Source organism: Lotus japonicus, chromosome 2 (assembly GCF_012489685.1).
Source record: "Lotus japonicus ecotype B-129 chromosome 2, LjGifu_v1.2".
Taxonomy (NCBI): domain Eukaryota; kingdom Viridiplantae; phylum Streptophyta; class Magnoliopsida; order Fabales; family Fabaceae; genus Lotus; species Lotus japonicus.
In genome coordinates this window covers 58,669,380-58,690,524 of record NC_080042.1, presented here as the reverse complement: position 1 = coordinate 58,690,524, position 21,145 = coordinate 58,669,380, and the positions used below count along the sequence as shown (strand labels likewise).

The 21,145-nt window shown below is 36.4% G+C and overlaps 2 protein-coding genes across 3 annotated transcripts; both read left to right on the top strand.

Annotated features, from left to right (window-relative positions):
- Window positions 1-4,481: 4,481 nt before the first annotated feature.
- Window positions 4,482-15,612, top strand: LOC130738543 (uncharacterized). Its single transcript, XM_057590564.1, has 5 exons — window positions 4,482-4,809; window positions 5,242-6,193; window positions 12,423-12,589; window positions 12,882-13,140; window positions 14,928-15,612. Exons 1-4 carry the CDS (start codon window positions 4,622-4,624, stop codon window positions 13,087-13,089), a joined length of 1,515 nt encoding a protein of 504 aa, XP_057446547.1. The 5' UTR covers window positions 4,482-4,621; the 3' UTR covers window positions 13,090-13,140; window positions 14,928-15,612.
- A 1,036-nt stretch (window positions 15,613-16,648) lies between these two features.
- On the top strand, window positions 16,649-20,972 carry LOC130738545 (exosome complex exonuclease RRP46 homolog). 2 transcript variants are annotated; one of them, XM_057590567.1, is made up of 7 exons: window positions 16,649-16,844; window positions 17,423-17,815; window positions 17,964-17,984; window positions 18,858-18,930; window positions 19,008-19,075; window positions 20,330-20,462; window positions 20,640-20,972. In XM_057590567.1, exons 2-7 carry the CDS (start codon window positions 17,495-17,497, stop codon window positions 20,753-20,755), a joined length of 732 nt encoding a protein of 243 aa, XP_057446550.1. In that variant the 5' UTR covers window positions 16,649-16,844; window positions 17,423-17,494; the 3' UTR covers window positions 20,756-20,972. The 2 variants fall into 2 exon arrangements, with proteins under 2 accessions (XP_057446550.1, XP_057446549.1); XM_057590566.1 differs by having other exon boundaries at window positions 16,650-16,844; window positions 17,463-17,815.
- Window positions 20,973-21,145: the final 173 nt, after the last annotated feature.

The following is a 21,145-nucleotide window of genomic DNA, read 5'->3' as shown; positions in this document are numbered from 1 at the left end:
TTTTAGAGTTTAGATTTGATTATGATTTATGTTGTTTATTTCTTGATTTTATCTTAATTTATCTTATTATTTATTTAATGCTAATTCTAAGAAAAGAGAGTTGATTTGGTGCTGAGGGTCCATAAAGCTACCATGGACACGCAGAGATTTGATAGCTGCTATTTTTACCTCTGCCACATGTCGCGATCAGGACAGAGGTATGTCGTAAGATGATGTTATGTGAAGTAGAGTTTATCATGTTGTGATTGATGATTTGTGTCATTTTAGTTTATCCTTTGTTCGTAATTTAATCATGAATTCTTAAATTTCACATATTTTGTGTGTTTTGATCCTAAAGTTTACAAATTTTTGCATAGACCCTTTAACGAATTATTATTGAAGACGTAATGTTTAGATTCTTATGTAATGTTTTTTCTATTGTTCTCCTTCCGCTTTTGTATTTTTTTAAACTAGATTTTAGTATAGTTTGTAGAAATCCATGCGCGTGAAGTCATTCTAAACGAGATTTTGGTATAATTTATAGAAATTCACGAAACTTAGGATAACCTGAATTTATATTCATTTCTCAAATTTTGCTCCTTTTTATTCATCATGTTTGAGCTGTGTGTGTATAAGCATACTTTTTGCACTGTATTTAGATGATGCACAACTTACTAATTTTTTTTTATGATGCACAGGTTAGTCAAATTGATGAAATTAAAGAGCTCATATTTAATCTTCATGAGTATGTTTAGCCCATTGTTAAGGTTGGTTCATGTTTTCCTCAAACTCACTAGTTTTGCATATAATCATGTTTTAGTATGCCAATTGTGTGACTTATCTTACTTTGCTCCATATATTTCCTTAAGTTCAATTTAAATTGATTGTTAGTATAAGTTCATTGTTGAAGTAACCACAATTATTTTGGGTATGAGAATTTTTTTTCTCACATATATAGATAATTTGTTGGGGTGTGCACAGTTGGGGCATTACACCATTTTTTGTTTCTTTTGACTGATATGCGTCTTTGATTTTTTGTTTCACAAGGTTCCACCCCAAGATTCACAAATACACTAGATACAATTCTTTCACCACAGTCCTTTTAAATTGGTGAAGGAGGGTTTTTTGTTCTTCAAGACTTCATTTTGGATTTCTGTTTCAATCTTCTTCATGAATTGATTTTGTTCTTCAGCTAATTGTAAGATGTCATATGCTTCAAGGATTCATGCTTTTCTCTTCTTAATCAAAAGCAAAAAGATTGAGGAAAAGAAAATCTTTTGGGGTGCAGAATATTCATTTATTGGAAAAAAATTACACGTGTCATTCTCAGGTTAATTCTCATAAAAAAATACATTTTAAAATTTAAGATTTGATTAGGATATAGGTTGTTTATTTCTTGATTTTATCTTAATTTATTTTTTTATTTATTTTTAAAGTAAAAAAAATACATTTTTAAATTTTAGATTTGATTAGGATTTAGGTGATTTATTTCTTGATTTTATCTTAATTTATTTTTTTATTTATTTTTTGAGTATTAATTAATATATCCCTAACTTTTTTTAAGAAGAGTGAGTTTGAAAGCTATAGCTTAAGTTAATTTTTTAATATATTCCCAAATAATAATAAGAGTAAAATACACTCACCCCCATCAAGGTTTGTGAGAATAATAACACTTAACTCCATTCTTATCCAAAATGTGCACTCCACCCCAATAATAATTAACAATTACACTTAACTCAATTCTTCTCTAAATTCTACACTCCACCCCACCCCCTTTAACACCATCAAAAAGATGCTAACGGAATATTCTTTTAACTCAAAATTAATTAATTTAAATATAAATAAAAATAAATTACATTATCCTCTAACAAAATAATAAATATTTTTTTTTTTAAAAAAGTAGCACGAGATAATCCTTGCTTATTCAAGTAAACAAATTCTTGTTATTTGGAGGGCAGCACAATTGATTTACAATAAAACATGTTGTATTTTTGGCCTTCTTGGGGAAATTCCAAAATCATAGAACTAGAACATTTCTTAAACGAGAACAACTTCTGTTTTACTTCTTCTAGATCTGAGTTACGTAGCTTCAAGCTAAGTTTGAAACTCATCCTCTTCAAGGCAACAACATTTTCCATCACAAATTTAGCAAAACTTAACTCATGCTCAGAACCATCAAAACTCAAAAACTTTACCACTAAGTTTACTAAAAAAAAATTGTCAATAAGTTTACTAAACTTTCAAAATATAATTGTGTTATGACGATATGTGATTACCTTAGTTATTAGGTTGTATGAGCACTTAAGCACATGACATTTTAATTTCTAAAATATAAGTTGTTTAAGGTTATACACAGGTATTAAGAACTCATCATTTGATAAACATTTTGACTGAAATACCCCTTATTTAAATTTGAGTTATATTAGAGAGAGAAATATTTTGACCATAATAAACACCAAGTTTAATTATTATTTTTTATTTGGAGGTATTTAAAATATTTTATAAATATTTTGAATATTTACAAAATTATAGTATAATTATTATTTGGTTAGAGGATAATGTAATTTATTTATCATTTATATTTAAATTAATTAATTTGAGTTAAAGGAATATTCCGTTAGCATCTTTTGGATGGTGTTAAAGGGGTGGGGTAGAGTGAAGATTTTAGAGAAGAATTGAGCTAAGTGTAATTATAAGATTATTATTGGGTGGAGTGTAGTGCTCATCGGTTCGGATCGATCCGATGAAACCGACGAACCGAACCGAACCGAACCAAAGCAATTGGATTGGTTTTTTTTTGTTATTTGGTTCAAAACCGATCCAAACCGATAAAAACCAATGAAGATTGGTTCGGTTCACGGTTTGAAAAATTAAAAACCAATGAACCGATGAACCGAACCGATGATAAAATTTATTTACAAAATATTTAATATATATATATATATATATATGTATTTATTAAAGTAATCTTTTGAAGAAATAATGTTCATGCTAGACTTATTATGTTTTTTTTCCTATTATTAATTTGTAATAGTACTAATATCAAACACCAATTTAAGCATTTCTACATTGTTAAAGTAATTAAGTTGTTGATTATGAATTATGGATTTGTGATTAAGTTATGATTGAATTATTGATTTGTCATTTTTTTGCATTGTTAAGTTGTGAATCATATGTGATTGCTTTATTTTTAAAGTTGTGGAATTGATATTGACAATTAAAAAAAGAAGTTGTGAAACCGATGAACCGAACCGATCCAAACCGTTCATCATCGGTTCGGTTCGGTTTTGAAACTTTTTTGGTTAACAATTGGTGGAAACCGAACCAATGAATTTTGATTGGATCGGTTTTCGGTTTCACCTAAAACCGGTCCAAACCGAACCGCGAACACCCCTAGAGTGTATATTTTAGATAAGAATGGAGTTAAGTGTTAATCTCACAAACCTTGAGAGGTGTGACTGTATTTTAATCTAATAATAATAATGATAATAACATATTTGTGTGGGTATAAGCCGGTTGGGTACTATAGTGCCCATACCCACTATTTTTTGTGGGACCTATACCCAACCTCATACCCTTTTAGCGGTTTTTTACCCTACTCATAGCGAGTATTTTTTGCGGGTACCCTATGATTTCGTGATCCATTGTCATCCTTAGATTTAGATTTTGGCAAAGATTAATAGCTTCGTGTAATGACATTGAATTGTCTAAAGGTGGAGAGCTTCGAGTTGCTACCCACGTGAGTATAGGGACGAGTATATGTAATTTTTTAAAACGCGGGTATGAGGATGGTACTATAGTACCTACCCATTTTCATCCCTACTTAGTTGGAATAAACACAGTAATGTTATACTTTATGATTTATCTTACACAATCCTGATTTGTGCTACTATCACATTCATTTTTTTTAAAGATTAATATGTTGGTAATTTCTTATATCTATGATTTGTGTTATCGTCTTCATATTTACAGAGACTGTGAAACGAGTTCCCGTTGGTCTCAATCGGGCTTAGAAGAGAAGTCCTTATGACCACTTTACTCATCAATTCTGACTCTTATATTTCATTCGTTGTTTGATATATTTTTAATAATCTAAGTATTAATTGATGTATCAAATACAATAGACATATTTCCTGTGCAACGCGCGGGTAAAATATCACTAGTTATTTTGATAAAAAAATCATTTTATTTAAACAATAAGGGATAGTGGCGAAAAGGAAAAAAAAAGAGGGGTTAATTTTGTTTTCTAGAAGAATAAAATACATATTTTACCCTTATTAAAAAAAGATTAATTACTATGTACTGACGGTGTAAAAAATTTTACATTATCATTTAATCACAACCTTTCATTTTCTATTTTAGATATTATTAAATTCAAAATTAATTATGAGCTAATAAAATAAATGGATGTGATTAAGTAATGATGTAAAACTTATTTACACCGTCGGTGCATACAAATTAATCTTAAAGAAAAACCGAATCATGAATTGAAAGGGGAAACACCAAATTGGTACTAGGGTTATAAGAAGGTACTGTTTCGAATCATCAACAAAATCCAAAAATTGACCAGAAATGGAGAATTGAAGTAGATGGGTGTGCAATTAAACTCGTAAAGTTGATATCTTTGAAGCAAAAGCATAGAATGGCGAAGGAGGAACACAAGGTTGCGCAAGTGGAATTGGTGAAGCAAAGATGCAGGTGCGTCATTGATGCCATTCACCAATTGCCATCTTCCTCAAACATCACACAATCATGCAGGCGAACCCTCCTCAAACTGGCAGATGCTGAGCTCGCTTTCCTCTCACGACCCTCTTCTTCCACTCCCCTCAGGTCACTCTTCTTTGAGTTTCAATATGTTTATGTTTATGATTATTAATTTTAAACCATGGTTTGATTGGTGCATGTTTTTGATATCACACTTCTGAGTATTTCAAATTACCAGAAAGTGTAACCAACTACTTAGCTTACCCTTTTAGAATATATGTCTATGTTACTTTGAATGGTGGGCTCCCACAAGCAATTCTAATGGACTATTTCCTAGTGCCTAATGCACTGTTTATGATTTGGTAGATTTGTTGTTACTTTGATGTAATGAATTTTATTTAACTCTTCTTTTTTTTTAATCAAAATAGGATGAGCAAAGATATGTGTCTACTTGTATATGTTTTCATTTTTGATATAAATGTGTTTGGTTCGAGGGTAATATTGATGTTTGATTCATAACTTCCTTATTAATGAGAACTTTTATGTATGTGATAACAGTGTCAACGTTGGGCACCTTGAAACAGTTGTTCATATTCTACAGCAGCCTTTCATAAGTGGGGTTTCTCGAGTTTGCAAGTCAATTCCGCTATCACCTTCAGTTAGCCGTGACGAGAGACGTGGTTCCCCTTTTAAAGATGTCCATGTTGATGTGGTGTGTAGCCTCAATAGGAAGCCTGTCTGGATTATAGTATCTGATAGAAACCCAAAGTACATTTCTTGGAATAGTTTCCATAGAAATAAGGGTTTAAAACTACGTATTCAGCAAGTCCTTGCTGCAGCCCGATCTAACTTGACCTTAAGGCCTTCCTCAGTTATTCTTTTCTTTGCCAACGGGCTTGAGAACCATGTTTACTACAAGCTTCGTGATGAGTTTGGGGCATCTGAAATCCAGCTGGAGTTTTCAGTTTTCCGTTCTGACGTTTTGGAGGAAACAGAAGGTGACTGGATTAATGTTATTGCAAGATCATACAGAGATGCGTGTGTCCTTGAAATCAACCCTGCTGATGGCAATGATGTTTTTCCAATTTTTGGATGCGATGTTCACTGTTCAACTGTGGATTCTTCCCAATTAGGACTTTCAGTAGGAAAAACTGAAACACAACCACAACTTTTCGAAGAAAATGCTATTAGCAGCTCTCAACTAGGACTTTCAATAGATAAAGCTGAAACTCAACTGCAGCTATCTCAAGAAAGTATCAAAACAAACTTGGGTGATACATTCTGTTCCATTATTATGGGAATGAACCTAAGACCCATGGATAATAAAAGTTCTGAATCCACTGAGACTGGGAATCTTGTAGGTGGGAGTGATCTAGTAAATTTTGATACAACAGCTTTGATAGCTCTTGTGTCAGGAATTAGTAATGGTGGAACAGAGAAACTTTTGGCCACTCCTGAGAGTGAACTGAGGCAGCGGTTTAAGGGAAACTATGACTTTGTGGTTGGTCAGGTGAGTTACCAAAAGTTTTGCCAGCTACTTTGTCTTTTTACCCTTTTGCATTTAACTTAAACATCAAAACTTTGAAAATCTGAAGGACGCAGTTGTCTAATTTTGAAATGATTTTCGTAAGTATATTGATTATTGTTTCGTAGTTCACCATGGCGAATTTTGGATGTACAAGTTATTATTTCCATATAATGTTGAAGTTTTGTTTGCATTAAATTATGCCATAAGGGAGAAAAATCTGAGGCATATGACTTGCCTTTAGGAGCTCCTCCCTTTTTATTTGAGAAAGAGAAAAGTTTTAATTAACTATGCTTACTAAAATTGTTGATGATCAAAATTATTTCCTCGAAACCACAAATGGTGGCTCAAGTAGCAAGAAGCTTGAGCTTAAATGCTCAATAATCAAGAGAGGCTTTACAAATGGTGAGTCCATAGTAAAGCTCTTGTGAGGAAGGGTAACATCAGTTTCTTTAGCTAGTAATAAGTAATAGATTCACATCCAAAGGGTGCGAGGTAACCACCTAGACCAGAAAAATATCTGATAGGATCAAGCCTCCTATCACTAAGGTCTATCATAGAAGGCCTAAGGAATAAGTAGTAGATAACTTTCTTAGAGTAATAGTTGTGCCAGCTAAGCTTTAGTATATTTCTGCAATATTTGCTATTTCTATTTTGTAACTAATTGATGAGGTCAGCTAGTGAATTGGCCTTAGTATTAATACATAGGAAACATGGGTAAAGGGGGTATCGGGACAGTAGTGGAAATTGGGAGAGTTTTCTGGTGCTCTCGAATTCACCAGAACTGTATCATCCTCTTCCCCAAATTTCTGATTCTGTATTCACTGGATTTCACCTCAATTTCAGAGGGAGATCCTGTTAATCAATTCAAATACAATTCATATATTTCTTGATCTTATCAATTGGCATCAGAGCTCTTTCCAGGAGCTGTGGCATTGTTTCGGTGAATGGTTAAGAAACTTACAAAAATGGAAGCGCGTGTAGAACGGATTGAGAAGCTGTTGGAATTTCTGGGCGCGAGTAGGGAGGAAGATCGGAGGAATCGGATCGCAGATCGTGAACGAGATGATGATCGATTTCAACGATTAGAGGGTTTGATCGCATCGTTACAACAACCAACATCGGAACGATCAGGACCTCACGTCGGGAACGGCGAACCGGTGCGACACACAGAGGAGGAGGTGCGACTCGGATCGGAAACGGTGGACGCCGAGAATCGAGGTAACGAACGTTGGAAGAAGCTGGATATCCCTGTGTACGATGGAGAGGATGATGCGTTTGGCTGGGTAAACAAGTTGGAGCGGTATTTCCGCATCAGAGGAGCGGAAGAGCATGAGAAACTTCAGGCTGTGATTGTGGCTCTTGACGGGAAGGCGTTGAGTTGGTTTCAGTGGTGGGAGTCTTGTAATCAAACAGTGAGTTGGGAGGAATTTAAGGTAGCAATTATAGAGCGATTTCAATCAACTGAGGCTCATAGCCCATTCGCAGCGTTGCTGGCGTTGAAACAAGAGGGTACAGCGGAAGAGTTTGTGACTCAATTTGAGAAATTTGCAGGTATGTTGAAAGGTGTGGGAGAGGATCATTTGATGGATGTGTTTCTGAATGGTTTGAAGGAAGAGGTCAGGGCTGAGGTGAAGTTGTATGAACCGGGCAACCTGTCTACATTGATGAAGAAAACCTTGATGATTGATCAAAAAAATCAAGCGGTAATGAAGGTTGGTAGTAACACATGGAACAAGGGCAGTAGTGCTTTTAAGAGCTCCTCATTTTCCAGAACAGTTTCAGTGGATACAGGACAAAAGAGTGGATCGAAAGGAGGACAAACTACTACACCTTCAGTGGGTTCGAGCAGTAGCAGCAATCAGGAGAAAACAGTTAGCAAGGGAAGGCCAGGGGGATTTAGGAGGCTATCTGAAACTGAAATGCAGGAGAAACTCAGGAAGGGTGAATGTTTTAGGTGCGATGAAAAGTATGGACCAAATCATATTTGCAAAAATAAACAACTTAGAGTAATGTTGTTGGAAGAGGAGGCTGGGGAAAAAGAAGAGAATGAGGAGGAACTTGTACAGGAGATAGAGGCAGACATTATGGACTTCAAACAGTTATCTCTGAAGAGTATTGCTGGGTTTACTTCCAAGAGGTCTCTTAAGGTGTGGGGCACTATCAATGGGCAGCAAGTAGTGGTATTAATAGATTGTGGAGCTACTCATAATTTTATAGCTCATGAGTTGGTGGAAAAGTTACACTTGGCAGTGCAAAACACTCCTAGTTATCTTGTGGAAGTGGGAGATGGACATAAGGTGAGAAGTCAAGGGATGAGTAAAGGAGTTTCAGTACTGATACAAGGGGTGACAATCCAACAAGATTTTTATTTGTTTGGACTGGGTGGTGTAGAAGTTGTGTTGGGGTTGGAATGGCTGGCTAGTTTGGGCGAAATCCGGGCTAATTTTGAGAAATTAACTCTGAAGTTTAATATGGGAGACCAACAAGTGATGATTAAGGGGGAACCAGAGTTGATCAGGGGTCCTGCTTCCTTAAACTCCATGTGGAAGGCACTGCACTCTCAAGGAGAAGGCTTTGTTGTAGACTGCAGAATGCTACAAGGAGAAGTGGACACACAGCTAGCTCAACCTGTGGAACTTACACAGGTGTTGGAAGAATTTCAGGAGTTGTTTGAACCCCCAACTGCCATACCTCCGAACAGGAGACACGATCATGCTATACACTTGAAGGAAGGTGCAGATATTCCCCATTTGAGACCTTATAGATACCCACATTATCAAAAGACTGAGATTGAGAAGATGGTGGCAGAAATGATGGCTGCAGGGATCATAAGACCTAGTGTCAGTCCATTCTCTAGTCCAGTGATTCTTGTCAAGAAAAAAGATGGGAGTTGGAGGTTTTGCGTCGATTACCGAGCCTTAAATAAGGTCACTGTCCCCAATAAATTTCCTATACCGGTTATAGATGAACTCTTAGATGAGTTAGGGGCTGCGACTATATTTTCTAAGCTGGATTTGCGGTCAGGTTATCATCAAATTCGGATGAGGGAAGAAGATGTGGAAAAGACAGCTTTTAGGACGCACGAAGGGCATTACGAATTTGTTGTTATGCCATTTGGCCTTACCAATGCCCCTTCCACATTTCAGGCATTAATGAATGAGGTTTTGAAGCCTTGTTTAAGAAAGTTTGCATTAGTCTTCTTTGATGATATTCTGGTGTTTAGTTTGACTATGCACGATCATCAACAACATTTATCCGCTGTCTTGAGATTATTGGAACAACATAATTTGAAAATAAATGGGAAGAAGTGTACCTTTGGGCAAACCAAGCTTGAGTACTTGGGACATTTAATATCAGCCGGAGAAGTGGCAGCTGACCCAAGGAAATTGGAAGCCATGTGGTTGTGGCCTCAACCAAAAGACATTAAGAGTTTAAGGGGGTTTCTTGGCTTAACGGGCTATTACAGGAGGTTCGTGCAGGGTTATGGATTAATTGCTAGACCTCTTAATCAGCTTCTGAAGAAGGATTCCTTTTTATGGGGAGATGAGGCACAATCGGCTTTTGAAAAGTTGAAGCATGCCATGACTATTCTGCCTACACTTGCTGTTCCAGATTTTGCTAAAACTTTTATTCTAGAGACTGATGCTTCAGGGACTGGTCTAGGTGCTGTCCTATTACAGGATGGGAGACCATTGGCGTATTGGAGTGCTTCTTTGTCAGACAGAAATCAGAGGAAATCTGTGTATGAGCGAGAACTTATGGCAGTGGTCAAGGCTGTTCAAAAATGGAGACATTACCTCCTTGGTAACCATTTTATCATTAGAACAGACCAGAAAAGTCTTAAGTTTTTAACTGATCAAAGACTTTGGGCAGAGGAACAGTTCAAGTGGATATCTAAGTTGTTTGGATATGACTTTGAGGTACAATACAAACCTGGAAAGGATAATACAGCTGCCGACGCTATGTCCCGAAGGAGCTCATATGCTTCTATCTCTATGGTTCAACTACCTGATTTGGAGGATTGGTTAGAGGAAGCTCAACAAGATGGTTTTGTCAGACAGATCATGCAAGATTTGATAGCTGATCCTTCTTCCCATGCTGGGTATGAATTGAAGGCACAACGACTATATTACAAGGACAGGTTGGTGCTACCACAAAATTCAGCTCGAATTCCTATCATTTTAAAGGAATTTCACTCTTCTGCATTAGGTGGGCATGCTGGATATTTTAGGACCTTCAAACGCATATCTAATATAGTCTATTGGGTTGGAATGAGGGCTGCTATCAAAGATTTCGTGGCTGCTTGTGAAATCTGTCAAAGAAACAAGCATTCCACCTTATCTGCTGCGGGGTTATTGCAACCCCTGCCTGTTCCTTCAACTATTTGGTCTGATATCTCTTTGGATTTTATTGGGGGACTCCCTAAATCTAAGGGCAAGGATACTATCCTAGTAGTGGTGGACAGGTTCACAAAATACGCCCACTTCTTAGCCCTCAGTCACCCTTATACAGCAAGTGAGGTGGCTGCCTTGTTTATACAAGAAATTGTGCGTTTACATGGGTTTCCCCGGACCATTGTTTCTGACAGAGATCCTTTATTCCTCAGTAATTTTTGGAAGGCTCTTTTCAAAGCTGCTGGCACACAATTGAATTATAGTAGTGCTTACCACCCACAGTCCGATGGACAAACGGAAGTTGTTAATAGATGTCTGGAGGCGTATTTGAGATGTTTGAGTGGCACAAGACCAAAACAGTGGCTTTCGTGTCTGGCATGGGCAGAGTTCTGGTTCAACACTAATTACAATGCTTCTAGTCATATGACTCCGTTCAAAGCTTTGTATGGGTTGGACCCTCCTACTTTACTAGGGGATGCTGTGATTCCTTCTCGCATGGAGGAGGTCAGTCAATTGGTGGCACAAAGGGATGAATTGCTGACTGATCTACGGGAAAATCTACTAAAGTCTCAGGATTTCATGAGGAAACATGCTAACAAGCATCGTAGAGAAGTGGTTTTTGCAGAAAATGACTGGGTATTCCTCAAATTACAACCTTATCGTCTCAAATCATTGGCTAAGAAGGTGAATGAAAAGCTTAGCCCACGATTTTATGGACCTTTCAAGGTGTTAGCCAGGGTGGGGGAAGTAGCTTATAGGTTGGATTTACCCCCTACCAGCAAGGTTCATCCTGTTTTTCATGTGTCTCTACTTAAAAAAGTTGTGGGACCTCAATGTCAGCCACAACCATTACCTGAGATGTTATCTGCAGAACAGGAGCTACTGGTTTGGCCTGACAAATTACTAGAACTCAGGGACTCTAGTGCTGGAGGAATCGAAGTGTTGGTCCAATGGAAGAATTTACCTACTTGTGAGAACAGTTGGGAATCAGTTCAGCGCATGCAGGAAGCTTTTCCTTCTTACCACCTTGAGGACAAGGTGAAGCTTTTGGCGCCGGGTATTGATAGGATCAAGCCTCCTATCACTAAGGTCTATCATAGAAGGCCTAAGGAATAAGTAGTAGATAACTTTCTTAGAGTAATAGTTGTGCCAGCTAAGCTTTAGTATATTTCTGCAATATTTGCTATTTCTATTTTGTAACTAATTGATGAGGTCAGCTAGTGAATTGGCCTTAGTATTAATACATAGGAAACATGGGTAAAGGGGGTATCGGGACAGTAGTGGAAATTGGGAGAGTTTTCTGGTGCTCTCGAATTCACCAGAACTGTATCATCCTCTTCCCCAAATTTCTGATTCTGTATTCACTGGATTTCACCTCAATTTCAGAGGGAGATCCTGTTAATCAATTCAAATACAATTCATATATTTCTTGATCTTATCAATATCAGTGACGTGAATTGCTGTGATAGTATAAAGTCTTTCTTAAGTACAATTTTTGTATAGCTAAATTGATCACTTTTGCATTCATTTCTGTTTTCACTAGAATTCATTAAATTGATAAACTTTTGTTCACAAATTTACTTGATATCTCCATTCATAGTGAAAGGCACCACACTAATGATATATCATATTCAGTAATTACCAGTTGCATTCATCACTTCTCCTTCCTATGAAGGAATTTTCTAACCAAAAGCTATATGGCGCTTTAGTTGACGACCACGCAAAGTTCAGTATGTGCATTTTACATAGATTTTTTAAGTTAGTCTGATTTATCAGTGTCAATAAATTGCCTAAAGCTTCCTCAATTTTGGTGCTAGATAATGTCTGAACTTCAAAACCCAATCCATGTGGAATTCAGTAGAATCCTATGTGGGAAGAATGGCATAATCTGTGAGAGTGTTCTTACAGAATTTAAGGAGCTGGTACTGATGTGTGGGGGGCCCAATGAGAAACTGAGAGCTGACAAGTTAATAAATTGCCTCAGGTGAGTTTAATGATCTATTCTATTGTTTCAAACTGCATTGGTGTATGCTGCAAAAGAAACTTGTACAAGAGATTTTTTAGCAGTGTTAGTTTGTTAAATGATCAGTTTAAGGAAATCAGTTGGAGGAAGCTTTGGTGACCTAATATAGTAGGATTTAGTGATTATTTTCCTCTAATACTGTATTGTTCACACTTCACTTCAAATTTTCTTTTTATGTTATTTTTTCTTGGTTGCCAATACCTAAAACAATATCTGTATAGTTTTGGGCTGAAAATTTGTTGAATCACCACAGGGTTGTTCCTGATGATCCTTCTGACCGCATGATGGGCCTCCCAACAACTAGGAAGCTGGCATTGAAAAACAAGGTTGTATTTGGCACTGGTGACCAATGGCATGCTCCAACTTTAACTGCAAATATGGCATTTGCCAGAGCAGTTTCACAGACAGGGATGTCCCTTTCTACTATTGAACATAGACCAAGGGCCTTAACTGGTGATTAGCTACAGACATTCATGGCAACCAGTCCAGGCAATCACACTCAACAAAGTCAGGTAATATAAGTTATATAACCTATCTTCAATTAATGGGTTTGCATGTCAAAAAAAAGAATTGCAGAAAAAGCTAAGCAGATCCAAACTCAGTGACTGTTGAGTATCTTCTTAGTTGAATGGAGATGAATAACAATTTGTGGATGATGGACATTATTCCTAGAAAAATAACTGCATGTTTCTGATTAGGGTTGATAACATGGTATAAAATCAGGGGCGGATTTACCGCCCGGCTAGCTAGGGCCTTTGCCCAAGCTCTGAAAAAAAAAAACAATTTTTTCTTTGGAACAGGTCAGTTTTTGGGAAAAAAAGAAGAAGAGAAAATGGGCAAAATTGAAAGGTTAAGGTGAAATTAGAGGAGAGAGGGCGCCAGCAAGAAGGGTCATGGGGAGATTAAATGTGGTGTGGGGGATTATTTAGAAATTGTTAGAAATCTGCAGAAGAGATGAAACAGTTGTGCCTGGAAGAAGAAGGAAACGGCTGGAAACAGATGGAGAAAGAGAAAGAATAAGATTTTTTTTGTTTTTGGTCAAAAGAAAGAATAAGATTGACATTTAGGGTTTTGCAATTTTTTAAAGAAAACAAAATAAAGGCCCTGCTGTGTGTCCACGGGCCTGGCTTATTGTTGGATCTTTGGCCCTACTGTGTGGACGTGTGTGTTGGGCTTGGCACATGCTTATTGTTTTGTTTGTTTGTTTGCTTCTCTTAATGAATGAACAAAACCACTCCTTCCACCAAAAATAAGAAAATCATCCATATTTATGAAAAATTATACTTTTTTTATTTTTCCTTTTACATATGGGTGGGTTTTTTTGGTAGATCAGAATTTTTTTATGCTAAGTTTAGAGCTATATGTTTATCTTGAGGTTGCTTATTTACAAGGAAAATGACGTTAAACACTCGTTTTACTCACAATTATATAAGAAAGATAAGAATAAAAAATTAAGAGAAATGAGAAATATAATAAATGGTGTGATGGGATTAAAAGACAAATATAAAAAGAAAGATTAAAATACGTGGAATCAACTATGTTTATGATCTAGTGAACAACTAGCAAAGTAGAAAAATAATCTTGATCAGCTATTACCAGGTTCAATCAATCAATTAGAATTTTAGGTTGGGAGAGGTGGAAATTTTTATCAGAAGGATGTGTGGGATGTGAATATTATAGATATAATGATAGAAGGGAATTTGTGGCAAACCATACTCTAAACCATTTTCTTTATGTTTATGGCTCTCCCAATATTTACGCCGCAGTGCCCGCAACCGCAATTTAAAACCTTGGGTCATACGTCAGGTGAGGACAGTTACGCTTAAGCCTAAACTTGCCCAGGCTTCATAAAAATTCTGGATCCGCCACTGTATAAAATGATCCTTGTATAAAATGATTCTTAAGCATTTTGAGAAGGGTTGATAACATGGTATTTAGTCCTGTGAAGAGAGGTAGAAGGAGGGCAAAAAGAACATTGGAAGATATTGCTAAAGATGATCTCATCATCAATAATATCCCTCATAATTTAGTTTTTTGATCGAGCTCAATGACGTAATGTGATCCATATAGCCGACCCCACTTAGTGGGATAAGGCTTTTGATGTTGTTTGTATAATTATGATGCAAGAGGGTTATGTTAAGTAATTGGATTTGGCTCATCTAGAGTGAGGGATTTCCTTTAAGAGTAGAATTATAACTGTTGATTGAAAAAAAAATTAAGGTTTAAGTATGAGTTTTCAGTTTCTAGCTTTGATGCTCAGCAGATTATAATTAGATGATAATCTATCTACAATCAACAGGCACTCGACTCGCCCAAGATTCTAACCTTCCTCAGCTTCCACCTCTCAAGTTTCATGGCTACTGGTGCATGGACCTTCAGATATCTCCAATGGAATGCGTCCTGTCTGCTGCTGAACCTGCAGCACCATCATTAAGTACTCCTGCAGTTGCTGCCAATATAATGACCAGGAGGCCAAGCAAGCTTAGTATACAACATATGCACTTGCAAAAGCAGTCCCTTTTTGGTGTTGTCTCTCTTTGCTGCTAACACAGGACATTGTAATGAAGGATGATATTTCACCTGCATCGGCAACCCTTTTCTTTGCTTGATGAACCTGGAGCCACCATGAAGCTCTCAGTGGCGATGGTGCTTCCTCCATTACAGGGAGAACCCTAAGTCTAATGATCTGCCCATGCAGACAGAGTAGTGTTTTTACCATCATCTTTTCTGGTGACTAAATCCTTCTTTCTATTCAGTTCAAATGAATGGGTGGGAATGTAATATCGCTACTCTATGTAGAATTCCTATTTTGACTTGTTAAGACTGAACAAGCTGTTCGGAAGTGGGTTAAATGGTTTCACAAATGTAGTTTGGTGAGTTTACCTTATCTAAAAGTAGAATAAATGGTCTTTGGTAGTTCATCTTAAGAATGAGAAATTCGTTGAATGAAATCAGTGACAAGAGTTCCTCCTTGTGTTTGTTGAGGCTTGGTGAGTGTGCTAGATGTGTGTTTTGCTCAGGCATGAATGACTAGAATTTGACAACATAAACAAGTAAAAATGCATGTTATAATCAATATTGTTTTTTATGATTGACAATTCTCACCAATGTCTTGTGAAGGAAAACAAGTCCAGTGTTGGTGGTACTGGTATGGCATACTAATTCATCCAATGTCCGCTTATAACCGAAGATCGGTTAAATGGTATCAACTCTTTGTGAGATAAATTGTGATTCTTGAAAATTAGAGAGTTGAGATGCAGTGCCGTGTTAAGGTACTGTCTCGAAGTAAAATTTCATGTGGATTCTGGTATAAATTTTAATTGCCAATTTTGTCTCCAAAGTTAACAATGATCTAACACGTGCACTCAAAGATATAACGCAATGGAGTATTCATAAATATTGCCCAAAATTGGAATAGACATAGAAGAGAATTGAGACAAAAGGAAAGAAGTCTAATAATAGAGAGGACAAAAACCTCACACAAACTTTTGTATCATCCTTATTTATATGACAACGGTAAGTTTTCCCATGACGGTGATCCTTCTATGTGTTGTTGCCTTTGGGTTTGAACTATAGTTTACTTAATTCTCTTAAAATTCTTGTTTGAGGAAAATCGATTTCTTTTCCATTGACGCCTCCAAATGTTCTTCCTAGAATCAAACCTGGATGTTCTCCTTGGTCTCAGCGGCAGAATAAAACATGAATGCATGTTCAAATTATCTTTTTATTATAAATTTGCATATCAAACCTGAATGTTCTCCTCGGTCTCAGCGGCAGAATAAAACAGCTGTGCATGGCACAGATATGCATGGGTTCAATATTAGTTTTTTTTTTATAAACAATATGAATTATATTGAAACGAAGCATAAGGGGTTCAATACTAGTAGTATTTACTCATTACTGGCTCAACCGTGGTTGACAATTAAAATGTGAAGTGTGAACCCATGCATTCACTGGTTCAATAACCGGTGGCGTTTTTAAAACAATTATTTTTTTCTTTTTCTCCTATAAAATGGCATTGATGTAATTATGAGAAATTCGAAAATTAAGGGTTTTAGGTAGCCTGTTCGCGCGCGCCTCCTCTTCCTCCGTTCCTCTCGCCGAGTCTCACTCCGTCGCCGTTTCTTATTCCTACCGCCGCACTTCTACATCGCCGACCACTTCAACGCAGTGCCAAGCCTTCACACTGAGCTTGCTGTCCTGAATCATCAAAGACGTAAGATTCCTCATCTTCTTTCATTTACACTTTCTTCTGTTTGCTTAATTTTTTTTCACAGTTTGGGATTTGATGGTGTTATTTTGAGGATTTAGGTTTGGCACTGATGGTCTAATTATAGGATTATACTCTTTTTCATGCTTAATTAGAGCTTGTGTTTTAGTTCATTCTGGGGATTTAAGTTTTTCACATTTGGATCTTATGGTGTTAACTGTTAACTGTTCTTCATACAATTTTTCTCCTTTTCATTCTTAATTTGAGAGTATGTTTCAGTTAATCATGTGTATTTTGATTTTGCATTTTGGGGGCATTTTGAAATAGAAAATACGATCCAATCCAAGCCAACCTTAATTGATCGGTTTAGATTCATATACACACCAAATACGATTCAAACCAACCCTTGAGCACTCCTAGTGCTAATGCGGTGCTTGATTAAATGCTTGAGTCATCTTTTAAAGTAATTAAAAACGAGTTTATGCAAGTAATAACTCGATTTTTCAGCCTAAACTCGTAATAATGATATCACGAGATATATTGTGAGTTTAACAATGATGCTGATGAGTGAGTTTGAATGGTAGGGTGGTTTGAACATGTTTTTCATTTTTCATCTTCTCGAAGGTGGCGCGTGAAGTATTAGGGATTCAAATTCAATGGAGATTGATAGGGCTGATGGGAGGAGTCCCAATCAACTAAGGCCCCTGGCATGCTCTCGTTCCGTCCTTCACAGAGCCCACGGCTCAGCCTCCTGGGCTCAAGGAGAAACTAAAGTCTTTGCTGCAGTTTACGGACCCAAAGCTGGAACCAAGAAGAATGAAAACCCTGAAAAAGCTTCCATTGAAGTTACTTGGAAGCCTAACACAGGACAGATTGGTCAAGTGGAGAAGGAGTATGAGATGATATTGAAGAGAACCTTGGAAAGCATATGCATTCGAAGCATATATCCCAACACCACCACTTCCGTTATAGTCCAGGCAAGTTTGACATTTCCTGGGGTTCCTGTTTTAAGAGTTCAAGTATTTTGGTGACACATTCTGTTTGACGTTGACTAAAAATACTTTATTTGTTTACATCGGCTTTTTGTTACATTTTGGGATTGAACATTCTTCATTTCTAATGCAGGTTGTCCATGACGATGGTGCTGTATCCTACTTTAAAATTCAGTTCTAATATGATTTATGTCGTAACAGCTTCCTTTAAGATTAATATTATTTAGTTCTGTTACCTTCCATTTGAATTGGACAGTTCATCAATTCTACTTGTTATGATTTGAATTGTGGCATGTGTTCCTTAGGTTTTAGTTTGATACTGAAAGTGTGCTATTGCTTGGCTTTTAACTCTACATTAGGTGCTGTATTGTTTTTTATGGTCCATTCTTGACTTGTAAACTCTGTTAAATTGAAGGAAAGACTACTTTTCAATGAGTCATGTGGTGCTATAATAGTTCTTTATTTCTCTATGAAGGATTTCAAGTGTTTTACTAGTTTCATGTTAGGGCAACAATATTTCATCTTTTTGACTTCATAAGAGCAAGCTGTGAGAGCTTCCTTTTGATTGCTTGTATCATACACCAGAATGTATTATGATACTCATGATAGTGCTGATGATCCATATTCATCCATCAGATACTTGCATGAGTGCAATTTCATCTCTCCTTTTTTGAATTTTTTTTATTGAATATATTAGAGCCATTTTCTGTTCAAGTTTTTACTTATTTATGTTCTTCCACAAATTTTGCTCCGCTATTTTCCCACTTAAGGCTCAATGTTCAATTAATAAAATGAATGGTGGGCACTGGGAAGTTGTGTTTAGTCGTTCAGTTCTGAGGCATGAGCTACTTTTTTGGTCCGTGAAGGAACAAAGTAGGTTAACACATTACCATCAATTCCATCAAATATATATACTCCATTTTTCTTTTTATTGTTTATCGCATGAGAAATGGAGGCTAAAAAGAGACCAATATGTAATATATATGCTTCTGAATATTTTGCTTACTTTTCTTGACTTAATATGTAGCTTCTTCCATGTGCAATTAATGCAGCATGCGCTGCACTTGTTGATGCTGGAATCCCCCTAAGACATCTTGCTGGTAATAAAGACTTATTGGATATTGTCTTTTGGGTTATTTTGTTCAAAGATAATTATTTCTTATCTTTGTCTCTACAGTTGCAATATGTTGTTCTGTAGCAGATAATAGTTGTATTATACTCGACCCGACTAAACAAGAAGAGGAGGTTAGTGGAATATCTTTTGTTTAATTTAAAGTACTAATTTGTTTCCTCCTTATGTCTAGTGAGTTTAGTTGGCCAAATAAATGTGTTCTGCATTTACTATGTTCGTATGCCTGTTGATATATGAAGTGTTCTAAATAACCTGTGGGCAATACTTGAAATCCTTTTCTCTCTTTTCAGTTATTGTTGTCAAAACAACCATTTCATGTACCCGTGATACTATAACTGTTGTATGATCCTCATTGATGTTGTGTTAAACTGGAATCTGGAGAAAATGAAACTTTTATTAAGTTGCCCAAGGCAGAGCCTGTACCAATGTAATCCCAGTCCTAGGTATCGAAAAGAACAAGATTTCAATGCAATATGCACATCTGTTTAACTTGAGAAGGCCAGCTTTTCACCAATTCACCCTCTCTCCTTGAATTACAATTGTTGGATATCTCTCTAATGGCTATTTCCCTTTTTATACAAACTGACCCAATAACCAACCTAGTTACCATTATCTGCTGTCATAAGTTCATTACTACCTAATCGGTGATGCGGTTCAGGGGTTATATTCCTCTGTTGCCTCTCTATTTCTCCTAATATACACCCTCTTAATAGTTGGTCAGTTTATCACGTTGCAAGGCTAACTTCCTTTGAGCCTTTGAGGTTTGATTAACTTTACTGCTTTCACCAGAAAACATGAATAACCTCCTTTATTTTTGGTGGCTCAACATCATTGTCTTTTTTATAAATTTACAACATTTAACATTTACTTGCTTGATAAGCTACTGTCGAGAGGTATAACATCCCTTTCCTACATAAAGAGTTTTATTTTCTTTCTTCTGTGATGAAATTCTGATATTGACATGTAACTTGATGACTCTGTATGGTGTGTTATAATTCAAAATTCCTGAGCTGGATATTTATTTACTTTGAAGTCTTCTGTCTGTTACTGTTGTACAGTTCTGTAATAGAAAGTTAAACTAATATTCAACGCACGCTTGATCTCGGAAAAAGTTCATTCACATGTCTATTGCTGCTAAATGTTTTTTTGCTGTACGGTTTAGTGGAACCCAACCAATGATAAGTTTATGCCATAAGCCTATAACCATGGTTTAGTTGTTTCTATATTCATGTGTGGCATAAAAAAAAATTAAAATTGGAGTCCTTGGTCACATAATGCTTATGGGCTTATGGTATAAAACTATCATCTGTACACAATTTTAAAATTTGTAAACAACTCTAATTCAGTGCATTTTTATCTTCTGGCAGAAAGCGAAAGCATTTGCCTATTTAGTTTTTCCAAACACAAATATTTCAGTGCTACCAGAGGGGTCATCGCAGGGGGGCAGCGAGCCCATGGCACATGGAATCATCACCTCTGTTACACAGGGTGCTATGTCAGGTATTCTCCCACACTTCCTCTGTTGTTTTCCTAGCTAGTTGTTCCTTCAATAGGAATGTTGGTGCTAAGTGTTATGTGCGATTCTATTCCCCCTAGCATTGGCCTAGTAATTTAGACATGATTTCATAGAATGTGCTTGTGTAGGTCTAATTAGTTTTCTGTTTAATTTTCTTATAGTGGATGATTATCTTCGTTGCCTAGAACGAGGGCGTGCTACTAGTGAAAGATTGTCTGAATTTTTAAGGAAGAACATTGAGCCAAAATCTACCAGTGAGGCATCTAAAGCTGGGTGATTTCTAATCATTTTGGATGTAGTTTACTTGTATCTTATTTTCCCTTGCAAAGGCTTGGCTGCATGGGATTTCAAAGTATGGTAGTGTTACATATTTGCTCTAACCTGCTTGCTTCAACAGTAATGTCTTCCATGAAATTGCCAATTTTAATGATTAAGATAAAGATTCTATTTATCTGATTGTAAAATTGCCAATTGCAAACTTGTCTTTTCTGGTATCTTGGTTAGTTCCATATTAGTTGTCCTTTTATTTCTGCAAGTGGATATTTTAGGAACCATTCTCGTTTAAATTTAAGCAAAAAGATTTACCGTGTAGTCCTCTCAAAGAATGATTCGAATCATTTGTATAACCATTCTCTTATACCATTGATGCATTGGGGATTTTTTGATG